This window comes from Taeniopygia guttata, chromosome 9, assembly GCF_048771995.1.
Source record: "Taeniopygia guttata chromosome 9, bTaeGut7.mat, whole genome shotgun sequence".
NCBI classification, from domain to species: domain Eukaryota; kingdom Metazoa; phylum Chordata; class Aves; order Passeriformes; family Estrildidae; genus Taeniopygia; species Taeniopygia guttata.
In genome coordinates, this window is record NC_133034.1 from 5,069,995 (window position 1) to 5,095,086 (window position 25,092).

Here is a 25,092-nt window from a genome sequence, read left to right on the forward strand (position 1 = left end):
GTATCCAATATTACATATTTCATACAAGGAGTGGCGCCAATTATGCTTACTACACATAACACTAATTAGGTTTGTATCCAGCTCTGGACTCTGCTATCTCCAACACTTGACCTCACCTGCGTTCTGTAGCACCGCGCCCCGGCGGGATCGGCTGTGCGGGCACCGGAGCGGACGAGCCGCTCTGCCCGCGCTCTCCCCAGGGCACCGGGCTGCCCGGAGAGCCCAGCCGGCCGCTCCTCCCGACCCGCAGGCGCTGCCCGGGGCGGGTCGCGGCCGCTCCGGGGCGGAGCGGGGCGGGCCCGGGCCCCACGGCGCGGCCATGGCGGGGCGGCTGCTGCTGCTGCGCGGCGCGGGGAGGGCGCTGCGGCCGGGCCGGGCGCTCCCCGCCGCCCCCGGGCCTTGCGCCCGCCGCGGCTGCGGGGAGCTGGCGGGGCTGCGGGCCATGGGCTTCAGCCAGGAGCAGGCCCGGCGGCTCCTGGCGCTGCAGCCCCGGCTCGGCCCCGAGCACCGGGAGGCGGCGGCGGCGCAGCTGCTGCTGCTGGGGCTGAGCGCCGAGGCCGCCCTGGCGCTGCTGGAGCGGAGCCCGGCGCTGCTGCGGCTGCCCGCGGAGCGACTCCGGGAGCGCGCCGAGGAGCTGCGGCGCCTGGGGCTGGACGGAGGTAGGGCAGCGAGCGGGGCTGCGGGGGGAACAGCGGGGCTCTGCCGCCGAGCTGCCGGCCGCTGACCCGCTGCCCGCAGGCCGGCTGCAGCGGGCGGCGAGCCGCTGCCCGCAGCTCTTCCACGTGCCGCGGAAGAGGCTGGAGGCGGCGGTGCGGCTGCTGCGGGAGCGCTGCCTTTTCACGGCGGAGCAGCTGCGGGAAGTGCTGGGGACCTGCCCCGCCGTCCTGCTGGAGGAGCCGCACACCCTCCATCACCAGTTCCAGGTGAGGACCGAGACCCACGTTCCTGCCAGAAGCGGCTGCGGGAATAGGGCTGTGCCTGACACCCCCCGTTCCGCCCGCAGTACGCTTACTTCAGAATGGGGGTCCAGCAGAAGGAGATGGTGAAGGCTCGGCTCTTCCAAATGCCCTTTGCCGAGCTCCGGAATCGGCACATCTTCCTGGAGCGCCGGGGGCTCTATGAGACCCCACACAAAGGACAGACCCAAACTAGTAACCCAAAACTGAAGGACATCCTTCAGCTCCCAGAGAAAGACTTCCTGGCCAGCCTGGCCTACTCTACTCCAGAGGAGTTTGAGGTCTTCAAGAAGCTGCTGGCTCGAGAGGAGGAGGAGAAGAAGGAAGAGGAGGATGTGGATGCACTGTACACAGAGGATGATGATGATTTGGACAGCGATGAAAGTAAAACAGCCGGGGAGTGAGGAGGTGAAGCTCTGAGGTGCCAGCCCTCCCGGGCCGCTGCACTCACTGGGTGCTTTGGGCTCCCACGCCACACCAGCACAACCTGGGGTGACTGCAGGACCCCATGGGTGGGGTACCAATAAATCCCATCTGTCAAATACAACAGCACTCATTTTTCTCCTCCTTGACCAACTACTTAAAAAAAGCAAAACAAAACAAACCAGTTTCCATAAAGTGTTTTTATTAAAAAAAAAATCAAACAAAAATCCCTAATTTATTTCCAAGACTAGGTTAAAACCTTCCAGCTGCATTACATACTGAGCCAGCTGTGGGACAAGAGGCTGTGGGATGCTCTGCTGGCTGGCAGTGGGACCAAGCTTCCTGGTGCTGTGGGGACAAATCCTGTGGATACAGAACTGTCCCATGGCAGGGCCACATCCACCTCCACAGCCCATGTCAGTGCTGATCTCGTGGCTGGCAGAGCAGGGGTGCAAATACTTTGAGACCACAGCTCCAAACTCTCCTGTCTGGGTTTCCCCTTACCCTGCTCTTCCTGGTAGGGAGGGCTGGCAGCTTCTCCTGCCCTGGGAAGGCAGGGCTGCTGTGCTTGCCAGGCAGCTGGGGCAGGACCAGGCAGCCTTGGAGGAAAACAGGGCATGTCTGTCCTGTGGGAGCAAAGCTAGAGGTGGTGCAGGAGGGGAGCAGCACACGGGCCAGCTGGTCGTGGCTTCACATTGCCCCTGCCCCCAGGCTGAGCACTGTTACCACTGCTCTGGGGAGGAAGAGGGTGGTGGCAGGAGCACTGAAACTCCTGGGCCTGCCCTGCTCTGAGAGCATCTTCCAAGCTGCTGCTTGAGACATGTGGCTGAGCAACAGAGCCCTGCTTGGCAGGAGGGGAGGCCCTCCCCACCAGAATAATCCCACTCTGCTGGGGCCATGACGCTCTATACCATAACTGCGATATATCTCTGGTATGTGTTAATTTATAATATACACCGTGTACGTTAATACACAAATCTATGTTTAACTAGTGTTGTCATACAAACTCACAAAAACTAGGAATGTTTCTAAGCTACACTTTTTATTTCCTTGCCTGCCCTGCTGCAGTGCTGGTCCTCTCCTCCACATAACCCTGCAGCACTGGTGCCACAGGGAAGTGCAGTGCGAGGGGCTGGCATGTGGGGCTGGCTTCCTCAGCAAGCCTCTGCTGTGCCCTGCACTGGTGTGGAGGCAACTACAAGTGTGGTGGTACTGACATGCCTCATCTGACAGATTTCACCCTACAGATCACATTTTAAATGCTTTTTAGGTGCTCTGTTGGCTTCTGAGCTGGATATTTGGTTAAAACCAGGGCTTGTTTACAAAGCAAAGAAAAAAAGGCAGGCAGTATAAGATGCCTCAGTTTCCCCTGCTAGAGCAGAGGAAACAGGAATGCTCCTCTACTCCCTGTGCTCACCTCACCACTCGGAGCTGCTCACCATTTCTAACTCATCTACAGAGGCTGCTCCTCAGAGCATATTTTGGGGGGCCAGATTTCAGGTGATGGCTAAAGCTTTTTGGTCTGCATTAAACTGTTTTATTTGAGGGTTATAGGTAATTTAGAACCTTGGATTATGAAAGCAGATGCTGTTGGCAAGGAGCTGGGCTGATCCCTGAGTGAAGCGGGGAGCCCGTCGCTTGTGCAGAGTGGCTGGGGGTGCTGAGCAGGGCTGGCCCCCTCAAGGGGCACTGGTGCTCAGCTCCTCAGGGAGAGAGGGGGCCAGCAAAGGCAGTGCTGGGCCAGCAGGGGGAAAGGGAGCACTACTCAGTGTGCTGATCCAGCTGCGTGTCCCTAATGGGCTGGAGGAGAGGGAGAGGTTGACACCAGGCAGGAAGGCTCCCCTGCTGTGTTCAACCCAGTGAGCAGATCGGATCTTCCTGGTGTTCAAAAAGCCCTTAGATGTGGAAAGATGAAGCTTCTACTGCTTTAAACCCTGTGGAGGAGCAGGAGTAAAATGAGCCGGTGTGCAGTTTGCCAAATGCCCTGCAGCTGGCCTCTTCCCACCCTGTGCACCAGTCTTGTGCTGAGAGAAGGGGAGCAGCTGCCTCCAGGACTCCAGCCTTTGCCTGGCCCTTTTTATGCAGGAATCTCTTGTTCAGGTGGAGCTGCAGAGCCAGGGGGAAGCAGAGCATTGCCTCCTGCTTCTCTACCCCAGCCACAACTAGGAACCTTCAGCCATAAGCCCTCAGACCCCCTCGACATGGTGGCATGAGCTAGGGTTCTGCCCTGGCCTGCACCGATCTCCCTGACTCCCTGCATGAGAAATGCCCCTGCCTGCATCTGAGGAGAGCTGGAGCAGGTACTTACTTCTATGGCTTCTTCAGTGTGTGACTGTTGCTTGGCTTTCTGGAAGAGAAGGGAGGACAGCACTGTCAGCCCCATGCCCCTTGGCCATTGCTCACAGGCAAAGCTCACAGCACTGGCATCCAAGCCTTGGTCATGTCTGCACCCCCTACCCATCCACCCCCAGCCTGGGTGTCCCCATGCATGCTGGGGCACACCAGGCAGCCACATCCTCCTGTCCAGGATCACAGGAAGGCTGGCACATCCAGTGTGCTGCTGCGGGCTGTACCTGCTGCTTGTCCTCTCAGAACTGGTGCTCTCACAGCTCTCCTTGTAGCAGATATCCTGGTGTACCTTGTAGATTCTCCTGGACCTGCACACACGGGGGAGGTGTGAGTGTAGGGAACAAAAGGAACAGATGTGCTTTAATGAGAGTGAAGGGGAAGTCTGGGTATTTCCTCTATTTCCTTGCAGGCTGCAGTAGCCAGCCTTGGCAGGAATGGGGCTCAGCCTGCTGTGCTGGAGGACTGATCCCAGCCAGGCCTTTGTGGCTCCACCACAGGAGGCTGGGGCAGAGCAGAACCCCCCAAGCCCTGGCACTGCATCAGGGCTCCCCCAGCCCTCTGCTCACAGATGGAGAGGCAGCCAGGAGCTGGATGGGATCTACTTCTGTCTGGGGGTCACACACACCAAATCCAACCTTGCTGCCATGTGGGTGGGTAACAGCAGTATGGGGCTGTCACTTCAGCAACACCCTGCCCTGATGCACAGCTGGGGGTGGCCACAGGGGCTGCCAGGCTGCTCAGCCTGCACTGGGGAGGGGGCAACTGCCAGCTGGGGTTGGAGACGGCCTTGTGCTCGCTCTCCCTTCCCCAAAGCCGAGCTGCAGGGAGACATCCCCAGCTCAGAGCACAAGGGGAAGGGGGGAGCATAACCTGCAGGCAGTACTCACAGATAGTGGCAGGTGCCTCCTTCCCACACTGGGAATGACCTGGTTTCCGAGTACAGCCGCGTGCACCAGTGTGGCACCTTCTTGCAGGCTGCTTGGGGAATAGGAGAGGGGAGCTATCACTGAGCCCATCCCTGGCCCTGCCTGCCTGTGCCTTGTGGCAAGGGTCTGCTGAGGTCCCTCTGGCTTCCTGGCCATGCTGTAGGGCTGGTCTCAACACAGCTGACCCACCAGCAGAAGCAGAGCCCCCAGCCTCACACTGCCTATGCAAATCTCTGGGTAAGGCAGGGGCCTGGCTTGCCAGGCAAGAGGCAGAGAGCTCAGTCAGGAGCAGAGACCAGACCTGCACTCATCTCCTCAAACTAAAAGCAGAGCCCAGCCCCTCTCTCAGCTTCCAGCATGACACAGATCTCTAGCAAAGCCTGGGCATCGTGGGAGCCCCTGGGTGCTGGCAGGGTGTGCTGGGTGACCTACATCCTAGGGGACATGCTGTGATAGGGACAGCCACCAGCCTGGCACTGCAGGATGGAGCTTGGCCCTTGGGCACAGCCTGGCACTCACCCAGCTGGCAGACCCGGCCCTTGAAGCCCGGGCGGCAGGCGCAGTGGTAGGACTCGTCATCTCGGGTACAGGTGCCTCCATTCCTGCAGGGATTCTTGGAGCAGTTCTGCCCCTCTCCTGCAAAACACGCTCAACCATCAGAGCCTGGGGCCACTGCTCAGCCCTGCCAAGCCCCTGGCATTGCTGGGGTGCTCCCAGGAAGAGCAGGTGCCTGCCATGCCTCCAAGGAGGGCAGGCTGGTGCTGAGCAGGTTGCCTGTGGGGCCAGGGCTGGGTTCCTGCTGCTGTGGGTCTCCTCTGGGACTTACTCTTGCTCTTTGCCTCACGCAGCTGCAGTGCCAGACTGTCCCAGCTGGACACCTCTGTGTTCTCCAGCTTCACTGGAGCCTCTGTCTCTGGACAATGAGAAGATAAAATGTCACCTTCCAGGCCAGAGCCAGACCCAAAAGCAGCCCCTCCAAAGGGATCCAGCCTGCCTGCAGCTTTGGGGCACTGGTCAGGCCTGAGGCAGTGCTTTAGCCCTTCCCAGCTGGCATCCCTAGAATTCGGGTGACATTCTCACTACTCCTGGAAGGGGCTGGGACACAGAGTCCTGGGGAGGCAGGGACAGAACCAGGATGTACAGTGAGGCCAAGGGCTGCACTCAGGTGTGCCAGGCCCCTTCCCCACCCCATGGTGTGGGGTTTGCAGGTGCTCTAGGGTATCTTGGTTTGGCACTTGAGTTGGTCTCCACTCTTCTGGGGATGGAAAATGGGGGCTACGTCTGGACTAGTGAGAGGTTTCTCACCAGGCACCCTCCTTGGGTGTGAGGCTGCTCTTAACAGTGTGGGCTGAGGTTGCTGGGCAGGCAGGAGCTGCACTGGAGGGCTATGGAGCTACTGCTCAGGCCCCTGCTGCTGCTGGCAGGGAAGAAGGGCAGCCTGCCTCCCTTCAGCAAGGGTTATTCTCTGGGGTCCCCCAGCCAGTCACTCCTCTCCTCAGGCAGGGGTCTAACAAACAGAGCAGATGTTTGCCTGCCCAGGGCCAATGAGAGGGGTCCTCCCTCCTCTATATCTCCCCCAGCCCTACAGCAGCCTGCCTGGCTGCCACCTCAACTTGCAGGGAGGTGCAGGAAATGGTATTGGATGACAGGAGCAGGACACAAAGGCATGAGAGCACTTACGTGTCTTCACAGTGATGGATTTTCCCAGCGCAGTGCCAAACCTGGCACTGATCCTCCCTCTGCCATCCACCAGCTCCGTGAACCTGGGACAGGAGAGCCATAAGGGCACAGGGCACTGCAGGTCCCCCAGGCTCTATGTGCTTGGCTCATGGCAGCTGTATAAAGCACTCACTGGTGGCATCAGGCTCTGTGCAAGCCCCATGGGGGAACTGCTGTCAGGGTAAGGGGCCTGGCTGAGAACCCCAGTGGATGGGTAAGAGGCTGCATCCCAGAAGGAGCATGGCTTGACCCTGCACACTCCTGGCCATGGAAGCTGGGAAAAGGGACTGGCTCAGCCTAGTGCTTGGGCAGAGTGGAAGAGCCAGGAGTGCAGAGGCAGTGCCTACCTGGGGGCTGGTGAGGGCTCCTCAGCTGTGTTGTGATCTGCCAGCAGGCGGAGCTCCGGCAGGAAGGCTGGGGGCAGCCGGTTTCGCAGAACCCGCGGGTGCCCAGCTTGGCTCCACCGCCTCTCTGGGGCCCCATCCCTCTGCACTGCAGACCAAAGGGTGAGGCTTAATGGAGGCAGTGTGAGCCAGCAACCAACCTCCCAGCCAGTCCCATCATCCCATCCCATCATCCCCAGGCTGCCAGGTGGCACATAGACACTCTCCACACACCGGGGATGCAGGTGCCCATTGCCAAGCTGGAGCTCTGCGTCTGCCGTTTGCTAACCCTACAACCTCCATCTCCCATTCCAGTGGACCTGTGTCCTGTCTCCACAGCCTGCTGCAGGCACCTAGTGCTGGGGCAGCAAAGGCTTGTCACTCTGTTGGCCACCTGGTTTCCACCCCCTACCCCACTTCCCTGTCATCCCATTGCCTCCCTTGTGCTGCAGCAACCCAGCAGAGCCCCGGGAGCACTCACAGGTGCTGACGTAGAGGTGGATGGGTTCGCTGTGCACCTGGCCTTGCTCCGTGTTCTGCACAGCTGTCAAGGACAGGTGGTACCGCTGCCCGGGCAGCAGGTCCCGCACCGTGTAGGACACGAGCTTCCCGCTGGGCACGTAGCGGCTCTTGACGCTCTGAGCAGTGGTGACATTGATGATGTACCCCTCCATGGTGCCGACGGGCGGCTGCTCCCACGCCATGGATACAGAGGTGGCGGTGACGTGGGAGGCGGTGAGGTTTTGTGGGGGGAGAGGCCCTGCGGCAGGCAGGGATGGGGAGGAAAGTGGTCACCGCTGGCATCCCTGAATGGCCACCGCCCTACTTGCTCACGTCACCTTACAAGTGTGCCAGGGCCCAGCTTGGCTGGCACTGCCCCAACGAGCCCCGAGCCTGTTCCAGCCATGGAATGCACAGTTTGAGGGGATGCTCAGCACTAGGTCCTTGCCAAGACAGACAGAGCCTCAGTGCACGCTGACACCCAGGTCAGCCCTTGCCTTCTGATTGCCAGACAACAGGGGATGAACAGCGCTCACGCATGGGGCTGGGCTCATGCTGGTCCCAGAGACTGAACAACATTTGGCAGGGGAGGACGTGCCAATGTCTTTCCTGGCCTCCCCAGCCCTGCCTGCACACCTCCTACGTGCTGTGCTGGCCAGACAGTCTGGCAGCTCCCACAGCTCTCCCTCCCCACAGCTTTCCTGCCAAGCCAGGATGGCAAAGGCAACCGCACTCACTTGTCCACACGTGAAAAGGGGCTGTGGCCAGGCTCTCTGAGGGGTGATCTTCCACTCCCACGCCACTCAGCGTTGTGACATGGATGATGTATCTCTCTCCTGGCTGCAGGTCCCTGTGGAGGAAAAAGATAGGGTGGGAAGGGGTAAGTGGGGCAACCTGAGGGAGCAGAGCCCTGGCACCCAGCAGCACCCCACTCACAGGAAGGTGTACTTGGCCACGCTGCTGTTCAGCTCCACGGTGCGGCCTGCCAGGTCCCCCATCTGGCGGATGGAGACCCTCACCCTACTGACAGTGGAGTGCTGGAGGCGGTGGAGAGCCCATTGCACCGTGATGGCGCTGGCAGTCACATTCGTGATCTCAAAGCCTTCCACCGGACGCGGTCCTGGCCGGAGCAAGCAGAGAGGACTGCGGTCATCGTGGGTCACCCCATCCCTTCCCCATGCACCCCCAAGGAGGGTGCTGCTGGCACCTCTGGATCACCTTCCCCGTGGAACAGCTCAGTGCCACCTCTCCCACTGAACTCATGCTCTCCTCTCAGTCTCCAGCACGAGGGAGGCACATCTGTCTGCCCACCCCCAGGGCCTGCTGCTACTCAAAGCACCCCAAGGCTGTCCCCTCAGCCCCAGCCCCCTACCACAATGCCAAAGGGGCTGTAGTGCCCAAGCCCAGCCCTAACCATAGAATCATGAAGGCTGGAAGAGACATAAGAGATCATCCAGTCCAACCATCCTCCCAGCACTGCCACTATAAACCGCAATAAACCTTAAACCACATCACCCAGCACCAGATCCAGATGCTTCCTGAACAGCTCCAGGGATGGTGACTCTTCCACCTCCCTGGACATCCTATCCCAATGTTTAACCATCCAAAGAGTGAAAAATTCTTAACTACTATCTAATGTGGATACCCTGTCTTGGCTTTAGGCCATCTGTTCTCTCTCTGCAGGCATGACAGAAGAAACCAGCCTCCACCACACTACAACCTCCTGTAGGGGAAATCTGGAGAGCAATGAGGTCCCCCTGAACCTCTTCTTCACAAGGCCAAACAAACCCAGCTCTCTCATACCTCATAAGGTATGTTTTCTAGGTTGTTGCCCTTCTCTGGACCTGCTCCAGTGCCTCAATGTCCTTTTTAAAGTGAGGGGCACAGAACTGAATGCACTGCAGCCTCGACAATGCCAAGTGCAGAGGGATGATCACTTCCCTAGTGCTGCTGGCCACGCTGCTCTTGATACAGGTTAAGATGCCATTGGCTTTAGCCATTTGGGCACACTGTTGGCTCATGTTCAGCCTGCTGCCAACCAGCACCCCCAAGTCCCTTTTTGTTGAGAGCTCTTGAGCCGCTCCTCCCCCAGCCTGGAGCTGCAGGAGGCTGCTGTGACCCAAGTGCAGGACTCAACACTTGGCCTTATTGAACATCATGGTGTTGTCCTCAGCCGTTTGAGTGTGCCAAGGTCTCCCTGCAGAGCCTTCCTACCCTCAAACAGATCAACACTTCCATCCAACTTGGTGTTGTCTACAAATTTACTGAGGGTACACAAAATCCCTAGGTCCAGACCATCAGTAAATACGTTAAACAGGACCAGCCCCAAACCGAGCCCTGAGGAACCCCACTAGTGGCTGCTAAGTCCATGGGGTCAAGTGGCCATCCAGACCCCAGCATCCAGCCGTGGCTTGAGGCCACAAGAGATGCTGTGCCCAGCATTATGCTGCCATCTCTTCCCCTGGGCTTCATTTGGTCTCAACCTGCTGTGGGAGATGGGGCTTTACCACCACCATACTCCTCTCCTCAGAGGCCATCTGCTTTCCTAATTCTCTCCATCCTGTTTGCATTTGATTTCCACACCTGCCTGCCCTAAGAAGTGGGATCAAATCTTTCTGCCTGTCCATGCCCCAGAGGCATCACTGTGCCCCTTCCTCCGCCCATGCAGCAGAGGTCCCTGACAGCCCCTGCCCTTGCTGCCATGCTCCCACTCCAAGCCCAGCAGTGTGGCAGTATGGCAGGGTGACTGGTCCACAGGATTGCAGAAGCCCCACTGCCTGCCTTGCATGGCGGCTCCTCATACTCTCCTGGGCACAGTGACAAGGAGCAGAACAGCCTGGCCCCAGTGAACAGGGTTCAGGAGCAATCCCCACTGCAAGCTGCCTTACAGCCCCTGGACAGGATGAGCCACAGGGCGTCAGGCCTTTTACTCACAGCATAGAAAACAGCGATTCTCTGTGCCAAGCACTTTCCAGAGGCCCCCAGCTGGATTTTAGGATCTGCACCAGCAAACCTGCCAGATTTGATACCATGCTGGAGCTGGTGGCAGGCTGGAGGTGGCAGCACAAACCCTGGCACCTGCAGGGGCCGCGCACACTCACGACCGTGATCCCCCTGGGGACGCTACTCACTAGTGCGCGTGGTGAGCATGACGGGCCTGCTGATATCATTCTTGTTGTTCACGTTGCGTTTGACTGAAAAGACAGAAATATTGTAGGCTCTGCCGGAGGTTAGTGCCCGCAATTGGTGGGCAGAACGACTTCGGTCCACAAAATCTGTCCTGCGGTAAGAGCCGTCGAGGGATACGTACGTCACGGCGTAGCCGTCAATGAGTTGCCTGGCAGCTGCGTCCTCAGGTGGGTGCCAAGAAATCAACACACCAGTGTCCTCCACCCTTTCCACCTTTAATGAGGTTGGTGGCAGCAATTCTTCAGGGTGTGTGCAAAAGCAAAGGGGAGAGGTAATGCCATGAATCTTTAGAGAACAGACCCTGTCAGCAAGCGGCAGAACAGCGGCGATAAGAGGACAAGGTCCTCACTTGTCTCACTTGGCACATCTGGCAGGGGCTCTCTGGGTGTAAGCCACCCCTGGCTCAGTGGGCACAGGAGGAGCCAGGGCGCCAGGAGCATTCCCTGGTATCACTGGTGGCCAAGCACTTGCCACTGCGGGATGGGGCAAGGGGTTTGGGGGAGGCCAGTGCCAAGAGGCTTCCCTCGGATGCCTCTGCCTCCCCTCCTGAGGGCATCCGAAGGATTGCCGTTGCTGCAGGGGAAATCTGTCCCCCATGTCCTGGTGCCTGCCAAGCTCGGCACTGGCGGCAGCGACTCAGCATGCCAGCACCCACCCATGGCATTGGAGGGGCATGGGCTGCCCCCCACAAGGTGAGCCCCCAGCCCTGCCTGCCTCAAGGAGTGCTGCTGGTCCCAGATGGTGTGGAGCCCCTCGTGGGCGGTGGGCACTGCCAGGCTGTCATCAAGCCCCACATCACGTCCTGGTGCCGCTGCTGAGGGCCTTTACCTTTTTCGCAGTTCTTGCCTGTGTAGCTGACTTTGCAGGTGCAGCTGTGGGTGCCATTGCTGGGCAGGCAGTAGCCTCTGCTCCCACAGGGGCTGGAGAAGCACGGGTCACTGGCTGCGGGAGAGGTGCCAGTTTGGCGGTGTCAGCAGTGCCGCCGACCCCAGGGCTACCCTGAGCTGCCCTGCCTGCCTCACCTGTCTCACAGTGGTAGCCGAAGAATCCCTCTGGGCACACACAGAGGTAGGAGCCCCCGTAGCTCTCACACTCCCCTCCATTTTGGCAAGGGTCTGACTCACAGGCATCCACTTCTGGAGCAGGGAGAAGGCCGACAGTGAACATGCCAGCAGCCAGCTCCCATAAACAAACAAGAGCAACAGACTCCTGAGGGGGCAGATGGGCAGAGGCATAGCCCAGAGTTTGGCACAGCTGGGCTGGACACTGAAACCTGCACTGTGCACCTTGGTGCCCACATCCCCAGGAAGGGGTGGACACCTTGCAAAGGGAGTCTGTCACTGGTGGATACTTCATTCCTTGCTCCCTCCCCATCAGAGTGGTTTCAGCTCTGCTCCAAAACTACAGGCAAGGAGGTGCAACAGTGAGCTTGGGGTCAAGGTGTCCAAGACAGTAACCAGCCACCTGGCATGGTGCCCGCCCTGGCAGTGTCCTGGTGGCCACAGTCCAGCCTCCCACTGACCCAGGAAGAGAGAGGCCCTACCTGTCTCACACTGGGTCCCTAGGAAGCCCTCAGGACAGTAGCAAGCAAAGGACCCGGGGAGGTCTTGGCAGGTTCCGCTGTTCTTGCAGGGCTCCGACTGGCACTCGTCAACATCTGGGGTCCGGTGGGAAGAAAAGCACCAGCTCAGCACAGACGGCTGGTGGCTAGGGACAGGGGCTTGGAGAGGCAGCACTCCTCCCACCGGGCTTGGACCCTTCCCACATCATTTGCTTCCCCAAGCCCAGTGGCCAGGAACATCCCTGCTCCTGGATGCCCACTGCCTCAGGCCTGCCCCTGAAGAACATGGTATGGGACATTCCTTCAGGGACACCTGGGGACAACTGGCAGTGTGGGGCTGTGCCAAGAGATCCATCCCACAGGGTGCCTGTGTCATGTCCCCTCGTCTAACTTCCAACAGCCCACCTTCTCCTACCACTGTCCTCTGCCAGATCCCAGGGAACTGGGCTGGAGCCACCTGCCAGTCTCACCACCTCCCATGCTGCCCATTGTCCCCAAACAGGAGTAGCATCTCCCTGGTGGAAAATCCTACACTTGGCTGTGAGTCCGGGGAGAGAAGCCCTTGCCTCAGGCTGATCCAAGCACACACAACTCCTGGTAACCTAGCTCCTTGCAATGGAGTTAGCAATCCACTGGGGCTTTTCCAAGGGTGAGAGGGTGAGGAAAGGACTGTGACAGTCCTGGAGCATGCCTGGCGTGGTCTCTTACCCAGCTCACAGTGGTAGCCGGTGTAACCTGGCTCACACAAGCACAGGAAGGAAGAGACACGATCCTTGCACTGGCCACCATTCAGGCAGGGCTGCGACTGGCACTCATCAATCTCTAAAGGCATTTGAGCAAGGGAGAGATATAAGCACAGGACAGGGATTCCAGGGGAGGAGACAGCAGACAACTGGAGTACATATCCTAGGGTCACCAAACCATGGTTGTGACCACAGGCCACTGGGATGGTGTCCCAGGGCTTGCCCACTCCCCAGCATTCCTCACCATCACATTCGGGGGGATCGCTCCAGACACCTGGCACACGGCAGACACGGGGATGGTTGTGCTGGCTGAGGATGTAGCCTAGCTCACACTGGTATTCAGCCAGTGAGCCCACCTTGGTGGAGTTGAAAGAAGCCTGGGCATGCTTCACCTCACTGGGGATGCCACAGTCGACCTCTGTGGAGAGACAGGGGATGAATGGGGCCCACAGAAGAGCCCCAAGTCCCCAGTCAGCAGGGGAAGTGCAAGGCCCTTACCAAACTGGCAGTGCTTCCCTACATAGCCCGCGGAGCAGGTGCAAGCATAGCCCCCGCCAAGGTCCTCGCAGGTAGCCCCATTCTCACAGGGGCTAAGAAAGCAAGGGGAGGGCACTGGAAGAAAAGCAGAGCAAGGAATGAAACCAGAGCCGGCCCCCTTCCCCTTCCAGCAGGGCACAAGGAAGAGTTGCAGGGAAGGGGGCTCAAAGCAAGCAGCGAGCTCCCAACAGTCAGGTCCACCATTCCCCCAGGTAGTGGCACACCCTCCTCAAACCTACCAGTCTCGCAGTGCCGGCCGGTGTAGCCTGGGGGACAGTCACACTTGTACTTGCCGATGTAGTGGAAACAGGTGCCTCCATTCTGGCAGGGCCCCGACGCACAGGGGTCCGGCTTACCTGGGGGCACAAGGCGGGCGTGAGCCTGGTGGGGCAGCTGCCACCTCTCCTCCCTGCAGGGGCCGGGGCTGTACCGATCTCGCAGTGCTTGCCGGTGAAGCGGTAGGGGCAGGTGCAGTGGTACTCGCCATCCGCCTCCCTGCAGGTGCCCCCGTTGCGGCAGGGCCCCGTGCTGCAGAGCCGAGGCTTGGCTGCAGAGAGAGCCCAGAGCGGGGTCACCCAGAGCCGCTGCCTCCCAGCAGCACCCCAGCACCCCTCGCTGCAGGAAGCCTGACTGCATCCTGGTCCAGCAACAGCACAAAAGCTACACCCGTGCAGACGTGTACTGGGGCCTTGGGGGCCAACAGGTGCATAATGCTGGGAGACAGCTGGCTGCTCCCAAGGGCAGAAGTTGTGGCATGTAAATAAAAACATCAATACTGATGGTGTTGTACAGAAAACAATTGGATCTGCTGCTACGACTGTTGGGTGTCATGAAGGGAGTCATCCAATCCCTCCCTCTACCCTGCAGGATGGGATGGGAAAACCTGCACCAACTTCCAGCTCTGCAAGGAACTGTTCATCTCCCAAGAAGGTCCAAGCCCTTCTTCCAACCTCTGCCAGGTGCTGGGGCCACAGGAAGCACTGTGGAGGTACCTTTCTCGCAGTGCATGCCAAGGAAGCCTTGAGGACACTCGCAGATGTACGAGTCATCGTGAACCTTGCAGGACCCCCCATTCAAGCAGGGCTCTGAGTCGCAGGGGGATGGCATCGCTGCAGAGCCAAACACAGGGCATCACCGAGGACATATGGCCAGGGGTACAAGGGCAGCTTCCCATGAGGTGAGGGCACCCCCTGCTCACCCCCACCCCAGGGCTGTTCCCGCATCCCCATGGGGTCTTACTGTGGTTGGTGCCATAGTTGGTGTGGCAGACACAGAGGTAGCTCCCGCCATACTCCATGCAGTACCCACCGTCCGGGCACTGCGTGTTCATGTTACATGGTGTCGTGGTGACTTCTGCAAACACATGGCCAGTGCCAGCCTTTTTCAGTCAGTGGCAGGAGGACACCCAGATGGAAACAGGAGTCTCCTAACTTTGCAGGGTCCAGTGAGACAGGACAGATCCTCTGGCACAGACAGTGCAAATGGCAATGCCCAGCCTGGATGCTCAGTGAGCTTCAGCAAGGAAGTGCACAAAGGCCTTGACTCCCTTCCCACCCGTGGGAGCTGGGCTGAGGCAAAGGCTGGGAGAGGCACTGCTCAAAGTGGGAGCGATGGAGGTGGAAGCATTGCCATCTCACCAGGTGACAATATTTCCAGGTTCAAATTCAATGTGTCTCTCTGGCACTGTGCTAGGCCCAGGCATGGGCAATTCCCCCTTGCTGACCCACAGGCTGCCTGACTCAAGCATCTCAGAGGGAATGAAAACACTAGGCAAGAAGCTTTCACTTACCAAATTCACAGAGGAGACCAAAAAACCCTGGAAGGCACTGGCAGACGGTGATGTTCCCCTCCAGACAACTGCCCCCATTACGACACTCACAGCCCTCAGAGAGTTCTGCAAGAGAGGAAACAGGAGCTTCTCAGGACCTCTCCTGCTTGTGGGCTGGGACAGACAAGCAGCCTTGCCAGATGCCACTCACAGGGGAAGTCTAGGTGGGCAGCAGCCCTGAGGCCCTCAGACACACAGGCACAGCCTCTTCCAGGAGGACAGACCTTCTGCTCAATCCCAGAACTCTGAACAGGTTCTCTGGGGCTGCTGCTTCTCCCTCTTATGAGCATGAAGGCTCCCCTTGACATGCTGCACCCCACTATCAAGTCCCCTTGGCTGTACTCACGGTCTCGACAGTCCTGTCCAGTGTAGCCCTCCTGGCACTCACAGACATAGCCCTGCTCGGTCTCCAGACAGCTGCCTGCGTTCTGGCACGGGTGGGAGAGGCAGGCGCCGGGCATGCGGGGCCCACCTGTGGGGAATGGGGAGCCTGAGCTGGAGAGGTCCAGTTTGGGGCTGGAATACCCTCTGTCCTGGGGATCCTGCTGGAGGTTCCAGCACGGTCAAGCAGCTCCACACAAAGGTGTTCCCTACTGGCAGCACCATGGCTGCTCTGCACATGCCAAACACCAGTTTCAGCAGTGCCTATGACTAACACACCCCCTTTGCAACCATTTGCCCATTCCTGCCCAGTGCCCCTGAGTACAGTTCCCATGCCAGGCTGGTGGAGGCACAACCTCACGCACCGTACTGGCAGTTGTTGCCGTAATAACCCGGGGAGCAGGTGCAGATATAGCGGCCAGGGCGGATGTAGTTGCACGTCTGTCGGTTCTGGCAACTCCGGTCCTCGCAGGAAGATGAATCTGGTAAGGGGAAAGCAAGGAAGTGAGCAGGAGGAGAGCCTGGGCCATGATGGCCAGCAGAATATAGGGGACACAGTTCCTGCTGTGTGTCACCCTGGGGCACAAGCACCTGTCTCGCAGCGCTGTCCCACAAAGGGCTCCAGGCACACACAGGTGTAGTTATCGACCAGGTCAATGCAGTGCCCGCCATTCAGGCATGGGCTGGACTCACATTCATTCACCTCTGCAAAGGGAAGCCAGGAAAGGTTGTCAGGTCATGTGTGGGCACACCCAGCTCACCTGGTGCTTCCCTCCCAGCCTGGATGATGCTCAGGTTTTCCCCTCCAAAAATTACATCCAGGAATGAAGCTGACTGGGAAGGAAGCTTGCCAAGGTATGAAATGTCACCATCTCCATCCCATACCTGTTTCTGTCACCCACCTGTTTGGCAGTCCTCCCCTGTGTACCCTGATTGGCACAAGCATGCTGCTGTCCTGTTAACCACCTGGCAACTCCCACCGTTCTGGCACACCCTGTTCTCACACGGTGATTCTGCTGCAGAAGAACATCAAAAAAAAAAGAGGGACAGGGGTGTCAGCCTAGGCACAGGACCAGCACATGGCACCCTCTACACATGGTGATACCAGGCCTAGGCAGAGCATGGACTGGAGGCACCCATGCACCTTCTGTCAGGGAGGGGACAGTGGTCATGTGCCCAGCCATGACTGTTCCCAAAACCTGTCCTTAGGCAGCTCAGCTCATTCATCCCCCCACACCTCCTGGAAGTCAGTGTGCTCTGCTGGGCATTTCTCCCTCCTTTCCTTCCGCCCCCACAAGTCAACTCCCTTCTCGCCTTTTCCACTGGCGCGGCAGCTTGCTGGGAGCCAAATGCTTTGGCGGCACTTCCACTGGCAGGCAGAGGCCAGCAGTGAGGGAAACCTGCAACCACGGCCCCTGTCAGGGACTGGGAGGGTCTCCCCTGCCTTTGAAGAGCTTTGGACCAAAGCATCACCTGCAAAAGCAGGGCCTGCAAGGCTTGTTTGAGTACTGGCTGCCAGCTTTTCTGGCTAAGGGAGTGGTGGTGGAAGAATGCTGGCAGCAGTGCTGAGTGAAGCCCTCAGAGGAGTCAGCAGAAGGAAAGGCTCGTGGCCAGAGAAAAGTTTCTTTTGCCTGAAGCAAGCTGAAATCCAAGTTGGCTGTCACAAACTGCTAGAGCCCAGCAGCTACTGCAGGAGCCCTGGTCTGGAGAGCCCTCCCCAGAGCAGAAGTGCCCCCCAAGCCTGGGGTCTCTGCTTTTCAAGTTCTGCACTGCTCACCAATTTCGCAGTAGTTGCCTCTGAAGCCTGGCGGGCACCTGCAGGTGAACCTGCCGGCACCGTTGAGGCAGGTGGCTCCATTCTGACATGGGTGGGAGAGGCACTCATCCACATCTGAAACAGAGCCCCGGGTGGGGACAGGAGCTCAGGACGAGGACAGATACACTGCCAGCAGGCAGCAGTGACACCAAGAGCTAGACCTGCTCCCTGCAGCAAAGCGCTCACCAACATGGCACCTCTTCCCAGTAAAACCAGCCAGGCAGGAGCAGGTGTAGGAGGGGTTCCCTGTGATGCAGTCCTCAATACACTTCCCCCCATTCAGGCAGGGTCGCAGTGTCAGGCAGACAGAGGCTGTGGGAACAGGCAGTGACCCCTGTCAGCCCCCACCCTGGCAGGGCTCACCTGCCACCTTCCAGCCACACCAGTGCCTGGGTCTTCCCCTGCACCCACCCGGCTCCCTGGGGTGCTTGGGGAGCCCGTGGGGCTGCCTGCCTTATGGTGGGGCAGGGGCTGCTCCTTGTGGGCTCCCCTGGGACAGGAGGCAGTTTTACTCCTCCTGTGCAAGGGGGAGAGGCTGCACAGGTCTGCAGCCTGGCTGTGGGGCGGTCTGCTCCACTGGCTGAGGGGACATGAACATGCCCTCAATTATCATTCAGGGCAGAGGGAAAGGGGACAGGAGAGCCCATGTACAGAAAATCCACCGATAACGCAAAGACACACAGATCACGAGTGGGAAAACACGGCCAGGGGGAAGTAGGGATGAGGAACCGGAGACCAACAGCTCTGGTTGGTGGGGGATGTGCCAGGACCCCTAGAGTTGGGAGCATGGACCAGGCCCTGGCAACCTAACCCCACATGGCAGGCTGGCATTCAGCAGCCCTCCATTCGGCTCAGTCCAACATTTGAGGACTGATGGACATATGCACCCCCCAAGGGTGCTGGCCCCTCATGCCCTGCCTGGCATTGGGCTGGCAGGGGCCCAGCTGTGTGCATCACCTCCTCCCCAACCTCCCTCATCACTCCCCCAGGCTTCTTTAAACTAAGAACTCTTCCTCCCCTTCCCATTTGCTCTCCCAGCCGTACCCAGCCCCAGGGCAACTGCAGCTGGTGCTGAAGACAGTCCCCGTATAGCTGCCTCCCCTCCCTCCCCAAAGCCCTTCCAGACATCTCTTCCACCCCGCGGAGGTGGGGGTTGAGGCAGGGAAAGATGGGGCTGGAGAACAGTGTGGGGTTGGGTTGGGAGTTAAGTAAACCTAACTGCTGTCCTCTTACTTGTATTGCTGCAGCCCCCCACTTGCACCTGGGCATCATCGATTCTGAACACCCAGCGCCCGGGGATACCCACATTTGTCGTCATCTCCACGTCAGCGATGTCATCGGTGCGGGATCCGGGGATGTTGAAGTAGCGCTTTCCATCACCAGCGTTAAAACCTGCCTGGAAGGACAAAGGCAGAGAGTAAAGAGACATCACTAAAGCATGGGAAAAGGCAGCTGGAGCACCTGGACTCATCTCTCTTGTCATGCGACACCACTGGCGGCACCACTCGGACCAACTTTCCCGTTCCACATGCCACAGGCCAGCACCCAATCCTGTTCACGTGACAGGACAACAAGGTGAAGTGGACACTTGGCCTGCTCAGTCCCTTCTTGGGAATTCAAATCCCATTTGCTTCCTCTCCACCTGCAACATTCTGCCTGCTGCAGGCTGGCAAGCAGAGCAAGCATGGATCAACTGTCGTTAAATCCACACATCCAAGTGTGTACTGGGGTTTTGCGGGTGCAGGTGTTGGCTTTTTTTCCCTTTAACACAACAACACACACAGGGATGAAATAAAACTACAAGCAAAATCTGTGCTAGCCGTGGCAGCTGCTCTTAAAGGCTGAGGTTAGGAAGGAAAAGGGAATATGAAGCAGCAGCCAAGGCAAAGATCTGTGGTTTTGGGATAACAAAGCCCCCTGTATGGTCTCAGCTTTGGAAGCCAGAGCACACACAGATATTTAAGAACTCTGAAGAAGAAAAAAAAAACAAGCAGGGGGAGATTTTCCACCTCCAAGAAACCCAAACAGGAGCCACAAGCTCACAAAGCAGATGTGCTATCCAGACACCCCAGGGGCTACATTTGCCACTTACCTGTGCCGCGATGCCACCGAGCCCAGCAAAGTCCCCCCCACTGCTGGCGTGCATACCCGTGGTCCAGGTGATGGACTCATAGTTAAAGATGGTGAAGGAAAGCTTGCCATCCGTGATGAGGACAATCTGGAAAGTGTTTACCTGCAGCAGGGAGGGGAGGCAAGCAGTGAGGGACAATGAACCAGTCCTAAAATAAAGTGACAGAAACTACACTCAGCAAAGGAGTGTTCCCTTGAACCCCAGTTCCTCCTCTATGAGCAAGGGCATTAGAGTTTAATTATTTTTAATCCTAACTTGTGATCCTGAGCTAGAACAACTCAGAGGAATGGGAAAAATGGGGGAAAATATGGATATTGAGGATCTGGAAGGCAAAAAGTGCCTCTCTTTTGCCCAAGAAGGCTGATGATGTAAAGCCTCCACATGGCACAAAGAGGAGGGTTTGGTATTGCTAGCCCACTATTACTCTGTCACAGCAAGGTATGATGATGGAGCCATCATGGTCAATTGAGCTCTGCTGACAGCTCTGTGCCAAGTGGAAGGTCTGGCACCACACTGAAGGCACACAGGTGGAGTGGCTGCTTTGCCTCAGCTACTCACTGGTGAAAATGAGTTGCCCCCGAAGAAGGTGACTCGGTACCAGGTTGCAATGAAGACCCACTGTGCAGAAAACCCTGGGAACTCAGGGAAATACTGGGCAATGTCCCTGCTCGCTCTGTCCAAGATGGGCTGCTCGGTGCTCTCTCGGTAATATATTTCACCTGCCCGCCGATTATCCACATCTGCCCAGAAAGCAGCCACCACACGCCGGTCCTTGGAGATGGGAAAGGCCACTGGCGTGAACTGAGACACCTCCTTCAGGAATGAGATGATCCCATTGTTATTTACCTGCAGAAAGGAAGGGAAAGAAACGGGTGGCCACAGTTGACTCCTGCTGCCAGCAGGAATCCATGTTTTAGAGGTGCTTTCCATTTCATCTTTCTCTCCCCCTCCCCTTTCCACAAATATTGGAGCGCTTCCCCTTCCTGTCCTTAGAAGCAGAGACGTGCCTCAGCACCCACAACACCCCCAGCCCCCCGCCCCAGCCGCCTGCTCACTGGAGCGCGGCTGTGGGCCACTGACCGAACAAACCCAGCCCTGTTCTCCAGGCCAAGGAAAGGGGAACAGCTGCAAAAACTGCAGGAGCCTGCACACAAAACAAACAGTGCCCAGCGCGTGGGGCCAGCTCACGGCACTGCTCTTGGCAGGGGAGAGGGCCTGAGCTCGCTCCCCAGTCTCACGGCTCACAGGCAGCCCATGGGGATGGACTCTGCTGGCAGGGGGGCTGTGGGCACTGGCCCATGTGGGCACTGGCCCAGGGTGGGAGGAGCCTTGCTCCATCCATCCATCCATCCATCCATCCATCCATCCATCCATCACCAGTATGCACAGCACTCCGGGGGCTCCAATGGGCTCTTATTCGAGGTGACCGAGCGCAGTCACCCCATGCAAAGCCCCCGGTGCTTCAGCAGGCTGCTCTCATTAAAGTGTGGGATGTCAGACCCTCAGCACTAACTAATTGGGGCAATTAAGAGTTCTGGGATGCCTGGCCCACGGATGCGTGGCAGAGGCAGCCTGAGCCCAAGGAAGGAAACTGGAACTAGTGGATGTTGCTGCCTGGAGTGCTACTTCCCAACGTGGGGATGCAGTGGGAAGTGAGGAAGGTAAAGAAACCCCCTGCCTGCCTGAACAGGGATCAAAGGGAAATGCTCTCATCCTGAGCTCCCAAATTCCCTGGGGGAGACCCTGCCAGCACTCTGCCACAGAACCATGACCGGCAATCCAGCCAGCTCCAAACCACTCTGTTCCCCAGCCCACAAGCGACCGTGGGACAGGCAGGAACACACAGACTCCAGCCAAGCTCTCCAGGCAGGATGCAAAAGGGGTCCTGGTACAGGCAAGAGGCTCTCAACTGGAGAGAGCAACTCTGGCATGCAGGCAGGCAGTGGTGTCACACTCGTGTGCCAAAAAGGTGCTGGGAGCCAGCACCCCCAGGAGCCATGTGGAAGCCAGAATCCCTTCACCCCAGCTGCCAGCACACCCAGGCACAGGGGGCTGAGCTGTGATGGCCTTGTGCAGTCCCTGGAGGAGGTCCCCAGTCCCTGAGGAGGGCTCATAACCCCTCCACTTGAACACAGGGCAGTCCTTACTGTGACTAAGGGAAAGAGGATTCTGTTTTCCCAAAGCCTCTGTAACCCCACTGTGTCCACAGAGGAACATTCTTCCCTTGATTAAAGCAAGATGGGAAAGAACCAGAGCCAAGAAGGGCTTTTTTTTTTTTGTTGTTGCTGGTTTTTGTGAAGGAGGAGGGGGGTGCTTGGAGGCAGCCCTTGAGAACTGAGGTTTCCAGGTGAACTCAGCCCTGTGCCAGTCCCCCTGGACAGCAGCTCCCTGGGGAGGAGGGCTGCTGCCACATGGACTTCTGTGCTGGGGGCAGGCAAGCTGGCCCTGCAGAGCCGTGGGGGTTTAGCTCAGGGAAAGGGGATGTACTGTCCCCTGATCCCTGCAGCCCCTCCAAGACCTAGAGTCACACTGTGGATCCTCTATGGGACAACCATCATGTCACCTCGCTTCTCCCAGCCCCTCCTATCCTTCCACAGTGGCTCAAGCCCCAGGCCTGCATCCCTCCCACCCGATGGCAGGGCTGGTGCTTTGATCAGGGGAAAAACACGACTAGGAAGGACCAAGAACCCCCTGCACTGAGCCAAGGCAGTGGAATGGTACATGAGCCCAGTTCTGGGGTGGCATCAGGGCAATGCTCAGCCCTCTCCTCTGCCACTGGGTCTGGGCCATCATTAAGCCCAGAGCAAACCAGGGAGACGGGATCAGGACGCTGAAGGATTCACTGTGCCAGGTGGAAACCAGCATAGGAAGCCCAAATCTCACTTCTGGATGCAAGACAGCACCCCCAAAAGAGTCCATGGACAGCCAGGCACTTGGGCTTGCCCCTCTGGCCACAGCTACAGGGGACATGATGGGCCAGGGATGATTTGAGTTCTTTGGCCACAGTCCCCTCCCCGTGGCTTAGGGGTTGCAGGGGAGTGTGTCACCAGTAGTGCCAGCAGCCCAGTGGGTGCAGGGAAAGGCAAGGGAATCAGATGTACAGAGTGCACAGCCCAAAGTGCAGCTGTCTTTATTCTACATCACACCCAGAGCCCACCAACCCCCCTTTGCTGCAGTAAAGGCCACCACGCTAGGGCTGTAACACACCAACTCTGAGCTCTTGCCCACCAGATGTATCCAGCTCCCTGCTGTGGGATCCCCCAGCATGTCACCAAGCCAGTCCCACAGGGTGTGGGTATGCCATGCAACACAGGCTCCAGCCAGGGCTAAGTCCAGGCTCCCCACCGTGGGTGAGGGCTTTGCCCAGCATTCCCAAGGCAGTGGGGCCAGGATCCTCGCTGGGGACCCCCACACTGAGCCAGGGGTCCTGCATGCTCCCCAAGCCCAGGGCCCACTGCACCATCCTCGGCACACCGCTACTCCTCTGATGCTTCCCGTTGACTGGGGACCACCTGATGGCCCCCAAGGAAACTCGGATCCATCCAAGCAGGACAGGAAAGAGGAAATAAGGGAAAGGGAAGAGGAAGAAATAAACAGAAAAGAGGGAATTAGAGGGAGGGAAAAAGCGGAATAGGAGGAAATACGCAGAAGTAAGTGGAAATTACTCACATAGAGGCCGGTGTGCCCCGCACCAAAGAAGGGGAAGGGGATGGAGAGGGGCCGGAGCTCGGAGCCACCGTCGTCCTGCTTCCGCGTGGCGGCGTCGCCCTGGGCCGGCCCGAAGGGGTAGAAGTCCCCCAGCGGCACCTCCCCAGCGGCCCACAGCCACTCGCCCAGTGCCACCAGCACGGCCCAGCCTGCCAGGACCTGCATGGCCGCCGGCAACGCCGCTCGCCTCTCACGGGGGCACCAGCCACGGAAGCATGGCGGGGGCGGGGCAGGGCGGGGCGGGGCAGGGCAGGACGGCCGCGGAGGGGCACGGAGAGGGCGGTGGCTGCTGCTGGCCTGGCCGGGGCCGGGCGCTGGGAGCCGGGAGCCGGGAGCCGGGAGCGATGGCCGCGGCGCTGCCCGCACCAGAGGCCCCTCAGCCCCAGCGCGCCCCGAGCGCCCTCACGCTGCCGGCCTCATTTGCATAGCGGGGTGTGGCCGGCCAATGGGCGCGCGGGAGGCGGGGGGCGGGGCCGGGGGGCGGGGTCCCCGAGGAGCGCGAGCGGCGGGGGGTCCCCCCCGTCCCACCCAAAAACCCACCCAAAAACCACGCGTGGGCACAGACCCCCCTCCATGCCCAGCCGCTGCCCCTTAAAACACAGGCCTGCATGAGGAAAATAAAAAAGAGTGAAGGAGAAAAAAAAAAAACTCGGTCATTTCCTTTTTTCCCCCTGTTTTTTTGGTTCCCCCCCCCCTTTTTATTTTTTTGCTTTTTTTTTTTTTTTCAGGTGCTAAAAATATTATCAGGAAATTCTTTTCAGGAATGCCGTGTTTTAGGTTACGCTCCAGGCTCAAGGGCTTCTTTGTCTTTACTGGAGGAAAAAAAAAAAAACAAAGCAAAACAAACACACCCACCCTACATTTATTATCGGGAAATGGTTTGACTGGGAGAGGCTGAGCTCCCAGGAAAGGTGAGGGCTACTCCCCACTAAAAGCACCAATGGTTCTGAATAATTATCAATTCATGATGGATTCCCAAGATCAGCCTGACTCCTAGAATGCCAGTGCATCCACCAGTGGTCCAGGACCACATGTGCCCCCAGCAGGCAGCCCTGTCTGAGCCCTACTGCTGATCCCAGAGAGCTGACCCTATCACTTTAAAAATCTCTTGGAAGAAAATGTTAAAGGAAAAGGAGAAAAAAAAAAAAAAAGAGAGAGAGAGAAATCCAAAATAAATAAGCAGCCACATCCGGATTTCTCCCCTAGGACGCTAATAAAGGTTTTATGGGTTTGATATGAATTACCCTCCCTGGCCATTCATCGCTGATTTTCTGGAAGGCATTAGGCTGCACAGCCTGGCTGAGGTGGGATGCAGAGAGGGCACTGCCAACCTCCCCCACAGCCAGCCTGTGGCTGTGCTATGCCAGACACCCATCGCTTTAGGGGAGTGACTGCGGGACCATGTCGCCGTCACCATCTACCACCTTACACCCACCACAGTGAGCCCTGCGCTCCCAAATCCCATCTCCTGGCCCTGCCATGCCCTGCCAGGCCTGCCACAAGCTCAGCTTCCAAGGAACACAGGGATATTGTGGCAGAACCCGCCCCTCCTCCAGGACCAGCCCCACAGGGCCATCCTGGGCTTCTCCTGGTAGGTTTTACCTCGAGAGAGGGGAAGGGCAGCCATCCCAAGAGTGAGGGGAGGATTTTCTTCCAGGCAGGCTTTGCACAGGAAAGCATCACCACATTCCCCCCATGTTGTCCAGCCCAGCTCCCCGGGATGTTAAATTGGAAGCAGTAAATGGAGCGGGGAGAACAGCTGTGGGCCCCAGCTGCAGACATTTCCTCTGGGCCTGGAGCTGGAGCCAGTGCAAAGCTGGGCTCTGTGCTGAGAGTGCTGGGGGGAGTGTGGGGGAAGCAGCCCTTTCTGCACAGCATCTGGCCAAGCTCTGTCCTCCACCACCCACTCCATCTCCAGCCACAGATGCCCCTTTCTGCCTC

At 58.4% G+C, this 25,092-nt stretch overlaps 2 protein-coding genes across 10 annotated transcripts; one reads left to right on the top strand and one right to left on the bottom strand.

Moving 5' to 3' along the window:
* The first annotated feature begins 294 nt into the window (after positions 1-294).
* MTERF4 (mitochondrial transcription termination factor 4) lies at positions 295-1,503 on the top strand. The gene is made up of 3 exons (XM_030279879.4): positions 295-659; positions 739-923; positions 1,004-1,503. Exons 1-3 carry the CDS (start codon positions 320-322, stop codon positions 1,358-1,360), a joined length of 882 nt encoding a protein of 293 aa, XP_030135739.3. The 5' UTR covers positions 295-319; the 3' UTR covers positions 1,361-1,503.
* Positions 1,504-1,564: 61 nt separating this feature from the next.
* SNED1 (sushi, nidogen and EGF like domains 1) lies at positions 1,565-23,581 on the bottom strand. 9 transcript variants are annotated; one of them, XM_072933543.1, is made up of 33 exons: positions 23,113-23,581; positions 20,002-20,289; positions 19,405-19,545; positions 18,546-18,708; positions 17,499-17,624; positions 17,274-17,387; positions 16,399-16,509; positions 16,088-16,201; positions 15,862-15,978; positions 15,462-15,587; positions 15,077-15,181; positions 14,527-14,640; positions 14,280-14,396; positions 13,718-13,834; positions 13,527-13,643; positions 13,249-13,362; positions 12,995-13,168; positions 12,716-12,829; positions 11,990-12,103; positions 11,469-11,582; positions 11,275-11,388; positions 10,389-10,685; positions 8,194-8,377; positions 7,995-8,107; positions 7,238-7,516; positions 6,721-6,865; positions 6,335-6,417; positions 5,481-5,567; positions 5,174-5,290; positions 4,616-4,706; positions 3,953-4,036; positions 3,688-3,726; positions 1,565-3,313 (listed from the first exon to the last, which is right to left on the bottom strand). In XM_072933543.1, exons 1-32 carry the CDS (start codon positions 23,314-23,316, stop codon positions 3,690-3,692), a joined length of 4,335 nt encoding a protein of 1,444 aa, XP_072789644.1. In that variant the 5' UTR covers positions 23,317-23,581; the 3' UTR covers positions 1,565-3,313; positions 3,688-3,689. The 9 variants fall into 9 exon arrangements, with proteins under 9 accessions (XP_072789644.1, XP_030135733.2, XP_072789643.1 ...); XM_030279873.4 differs by having other exon boundaries at positions 4,616-4,703; positions 16,399-16,512; positions 23,113-23,580; XM_072933542.1 differs by having other exon boundaries at positions 16,399-16,512; positions 23,113-23,580.
* Positions 23,582-25,092: the final 1,511 nt, after the last annotated feature.

Coding starts and splice junctions, on each gene's coding strand:
- SNED1 (XM_072933542.1), bottom strand. CDS start 23,316: ATGCAGGTCCTGGCAGGCTGGGCCGTGCTGGTGGCACTGGGCGAGTGG. Junction 15,182..15,461: donor TGGACAGGACTGTCGAGACC/GTGAGTACAGCC, acceptor CCTCTCTTGCAG/AACTCTCTGAGGGCTGTGAG. Junction 5,291..5,480: donor GCGTGAGGCAAAGAGCAAGA/GTAAGTCCCAGA, acceptor CGTGTTTTGCAG/GAGAGGGGCAGAACTGCTCC.
- MTERF4 (XM_030279879.4), top strand. CDS start 320: ATGGCGGGGCGGCTGCTGCTGCTGCGCGGCGCGGGGAGGGCGCTGCGG. Junction 660..738: donor GCGCCTGGGGCTGGACGGAG/GTAGGGCAGCGA, acceptor CGCTGCCCGCAG/GCCGGCTGCAGCGGGCGGCG. Junction 924..1,003: donor CCCTCCATCACCAGTTCCAG/GTGAGGACCGAG, acceptor TTCCGCCCGCAG/TACGCTTACTTCAGAATGGG.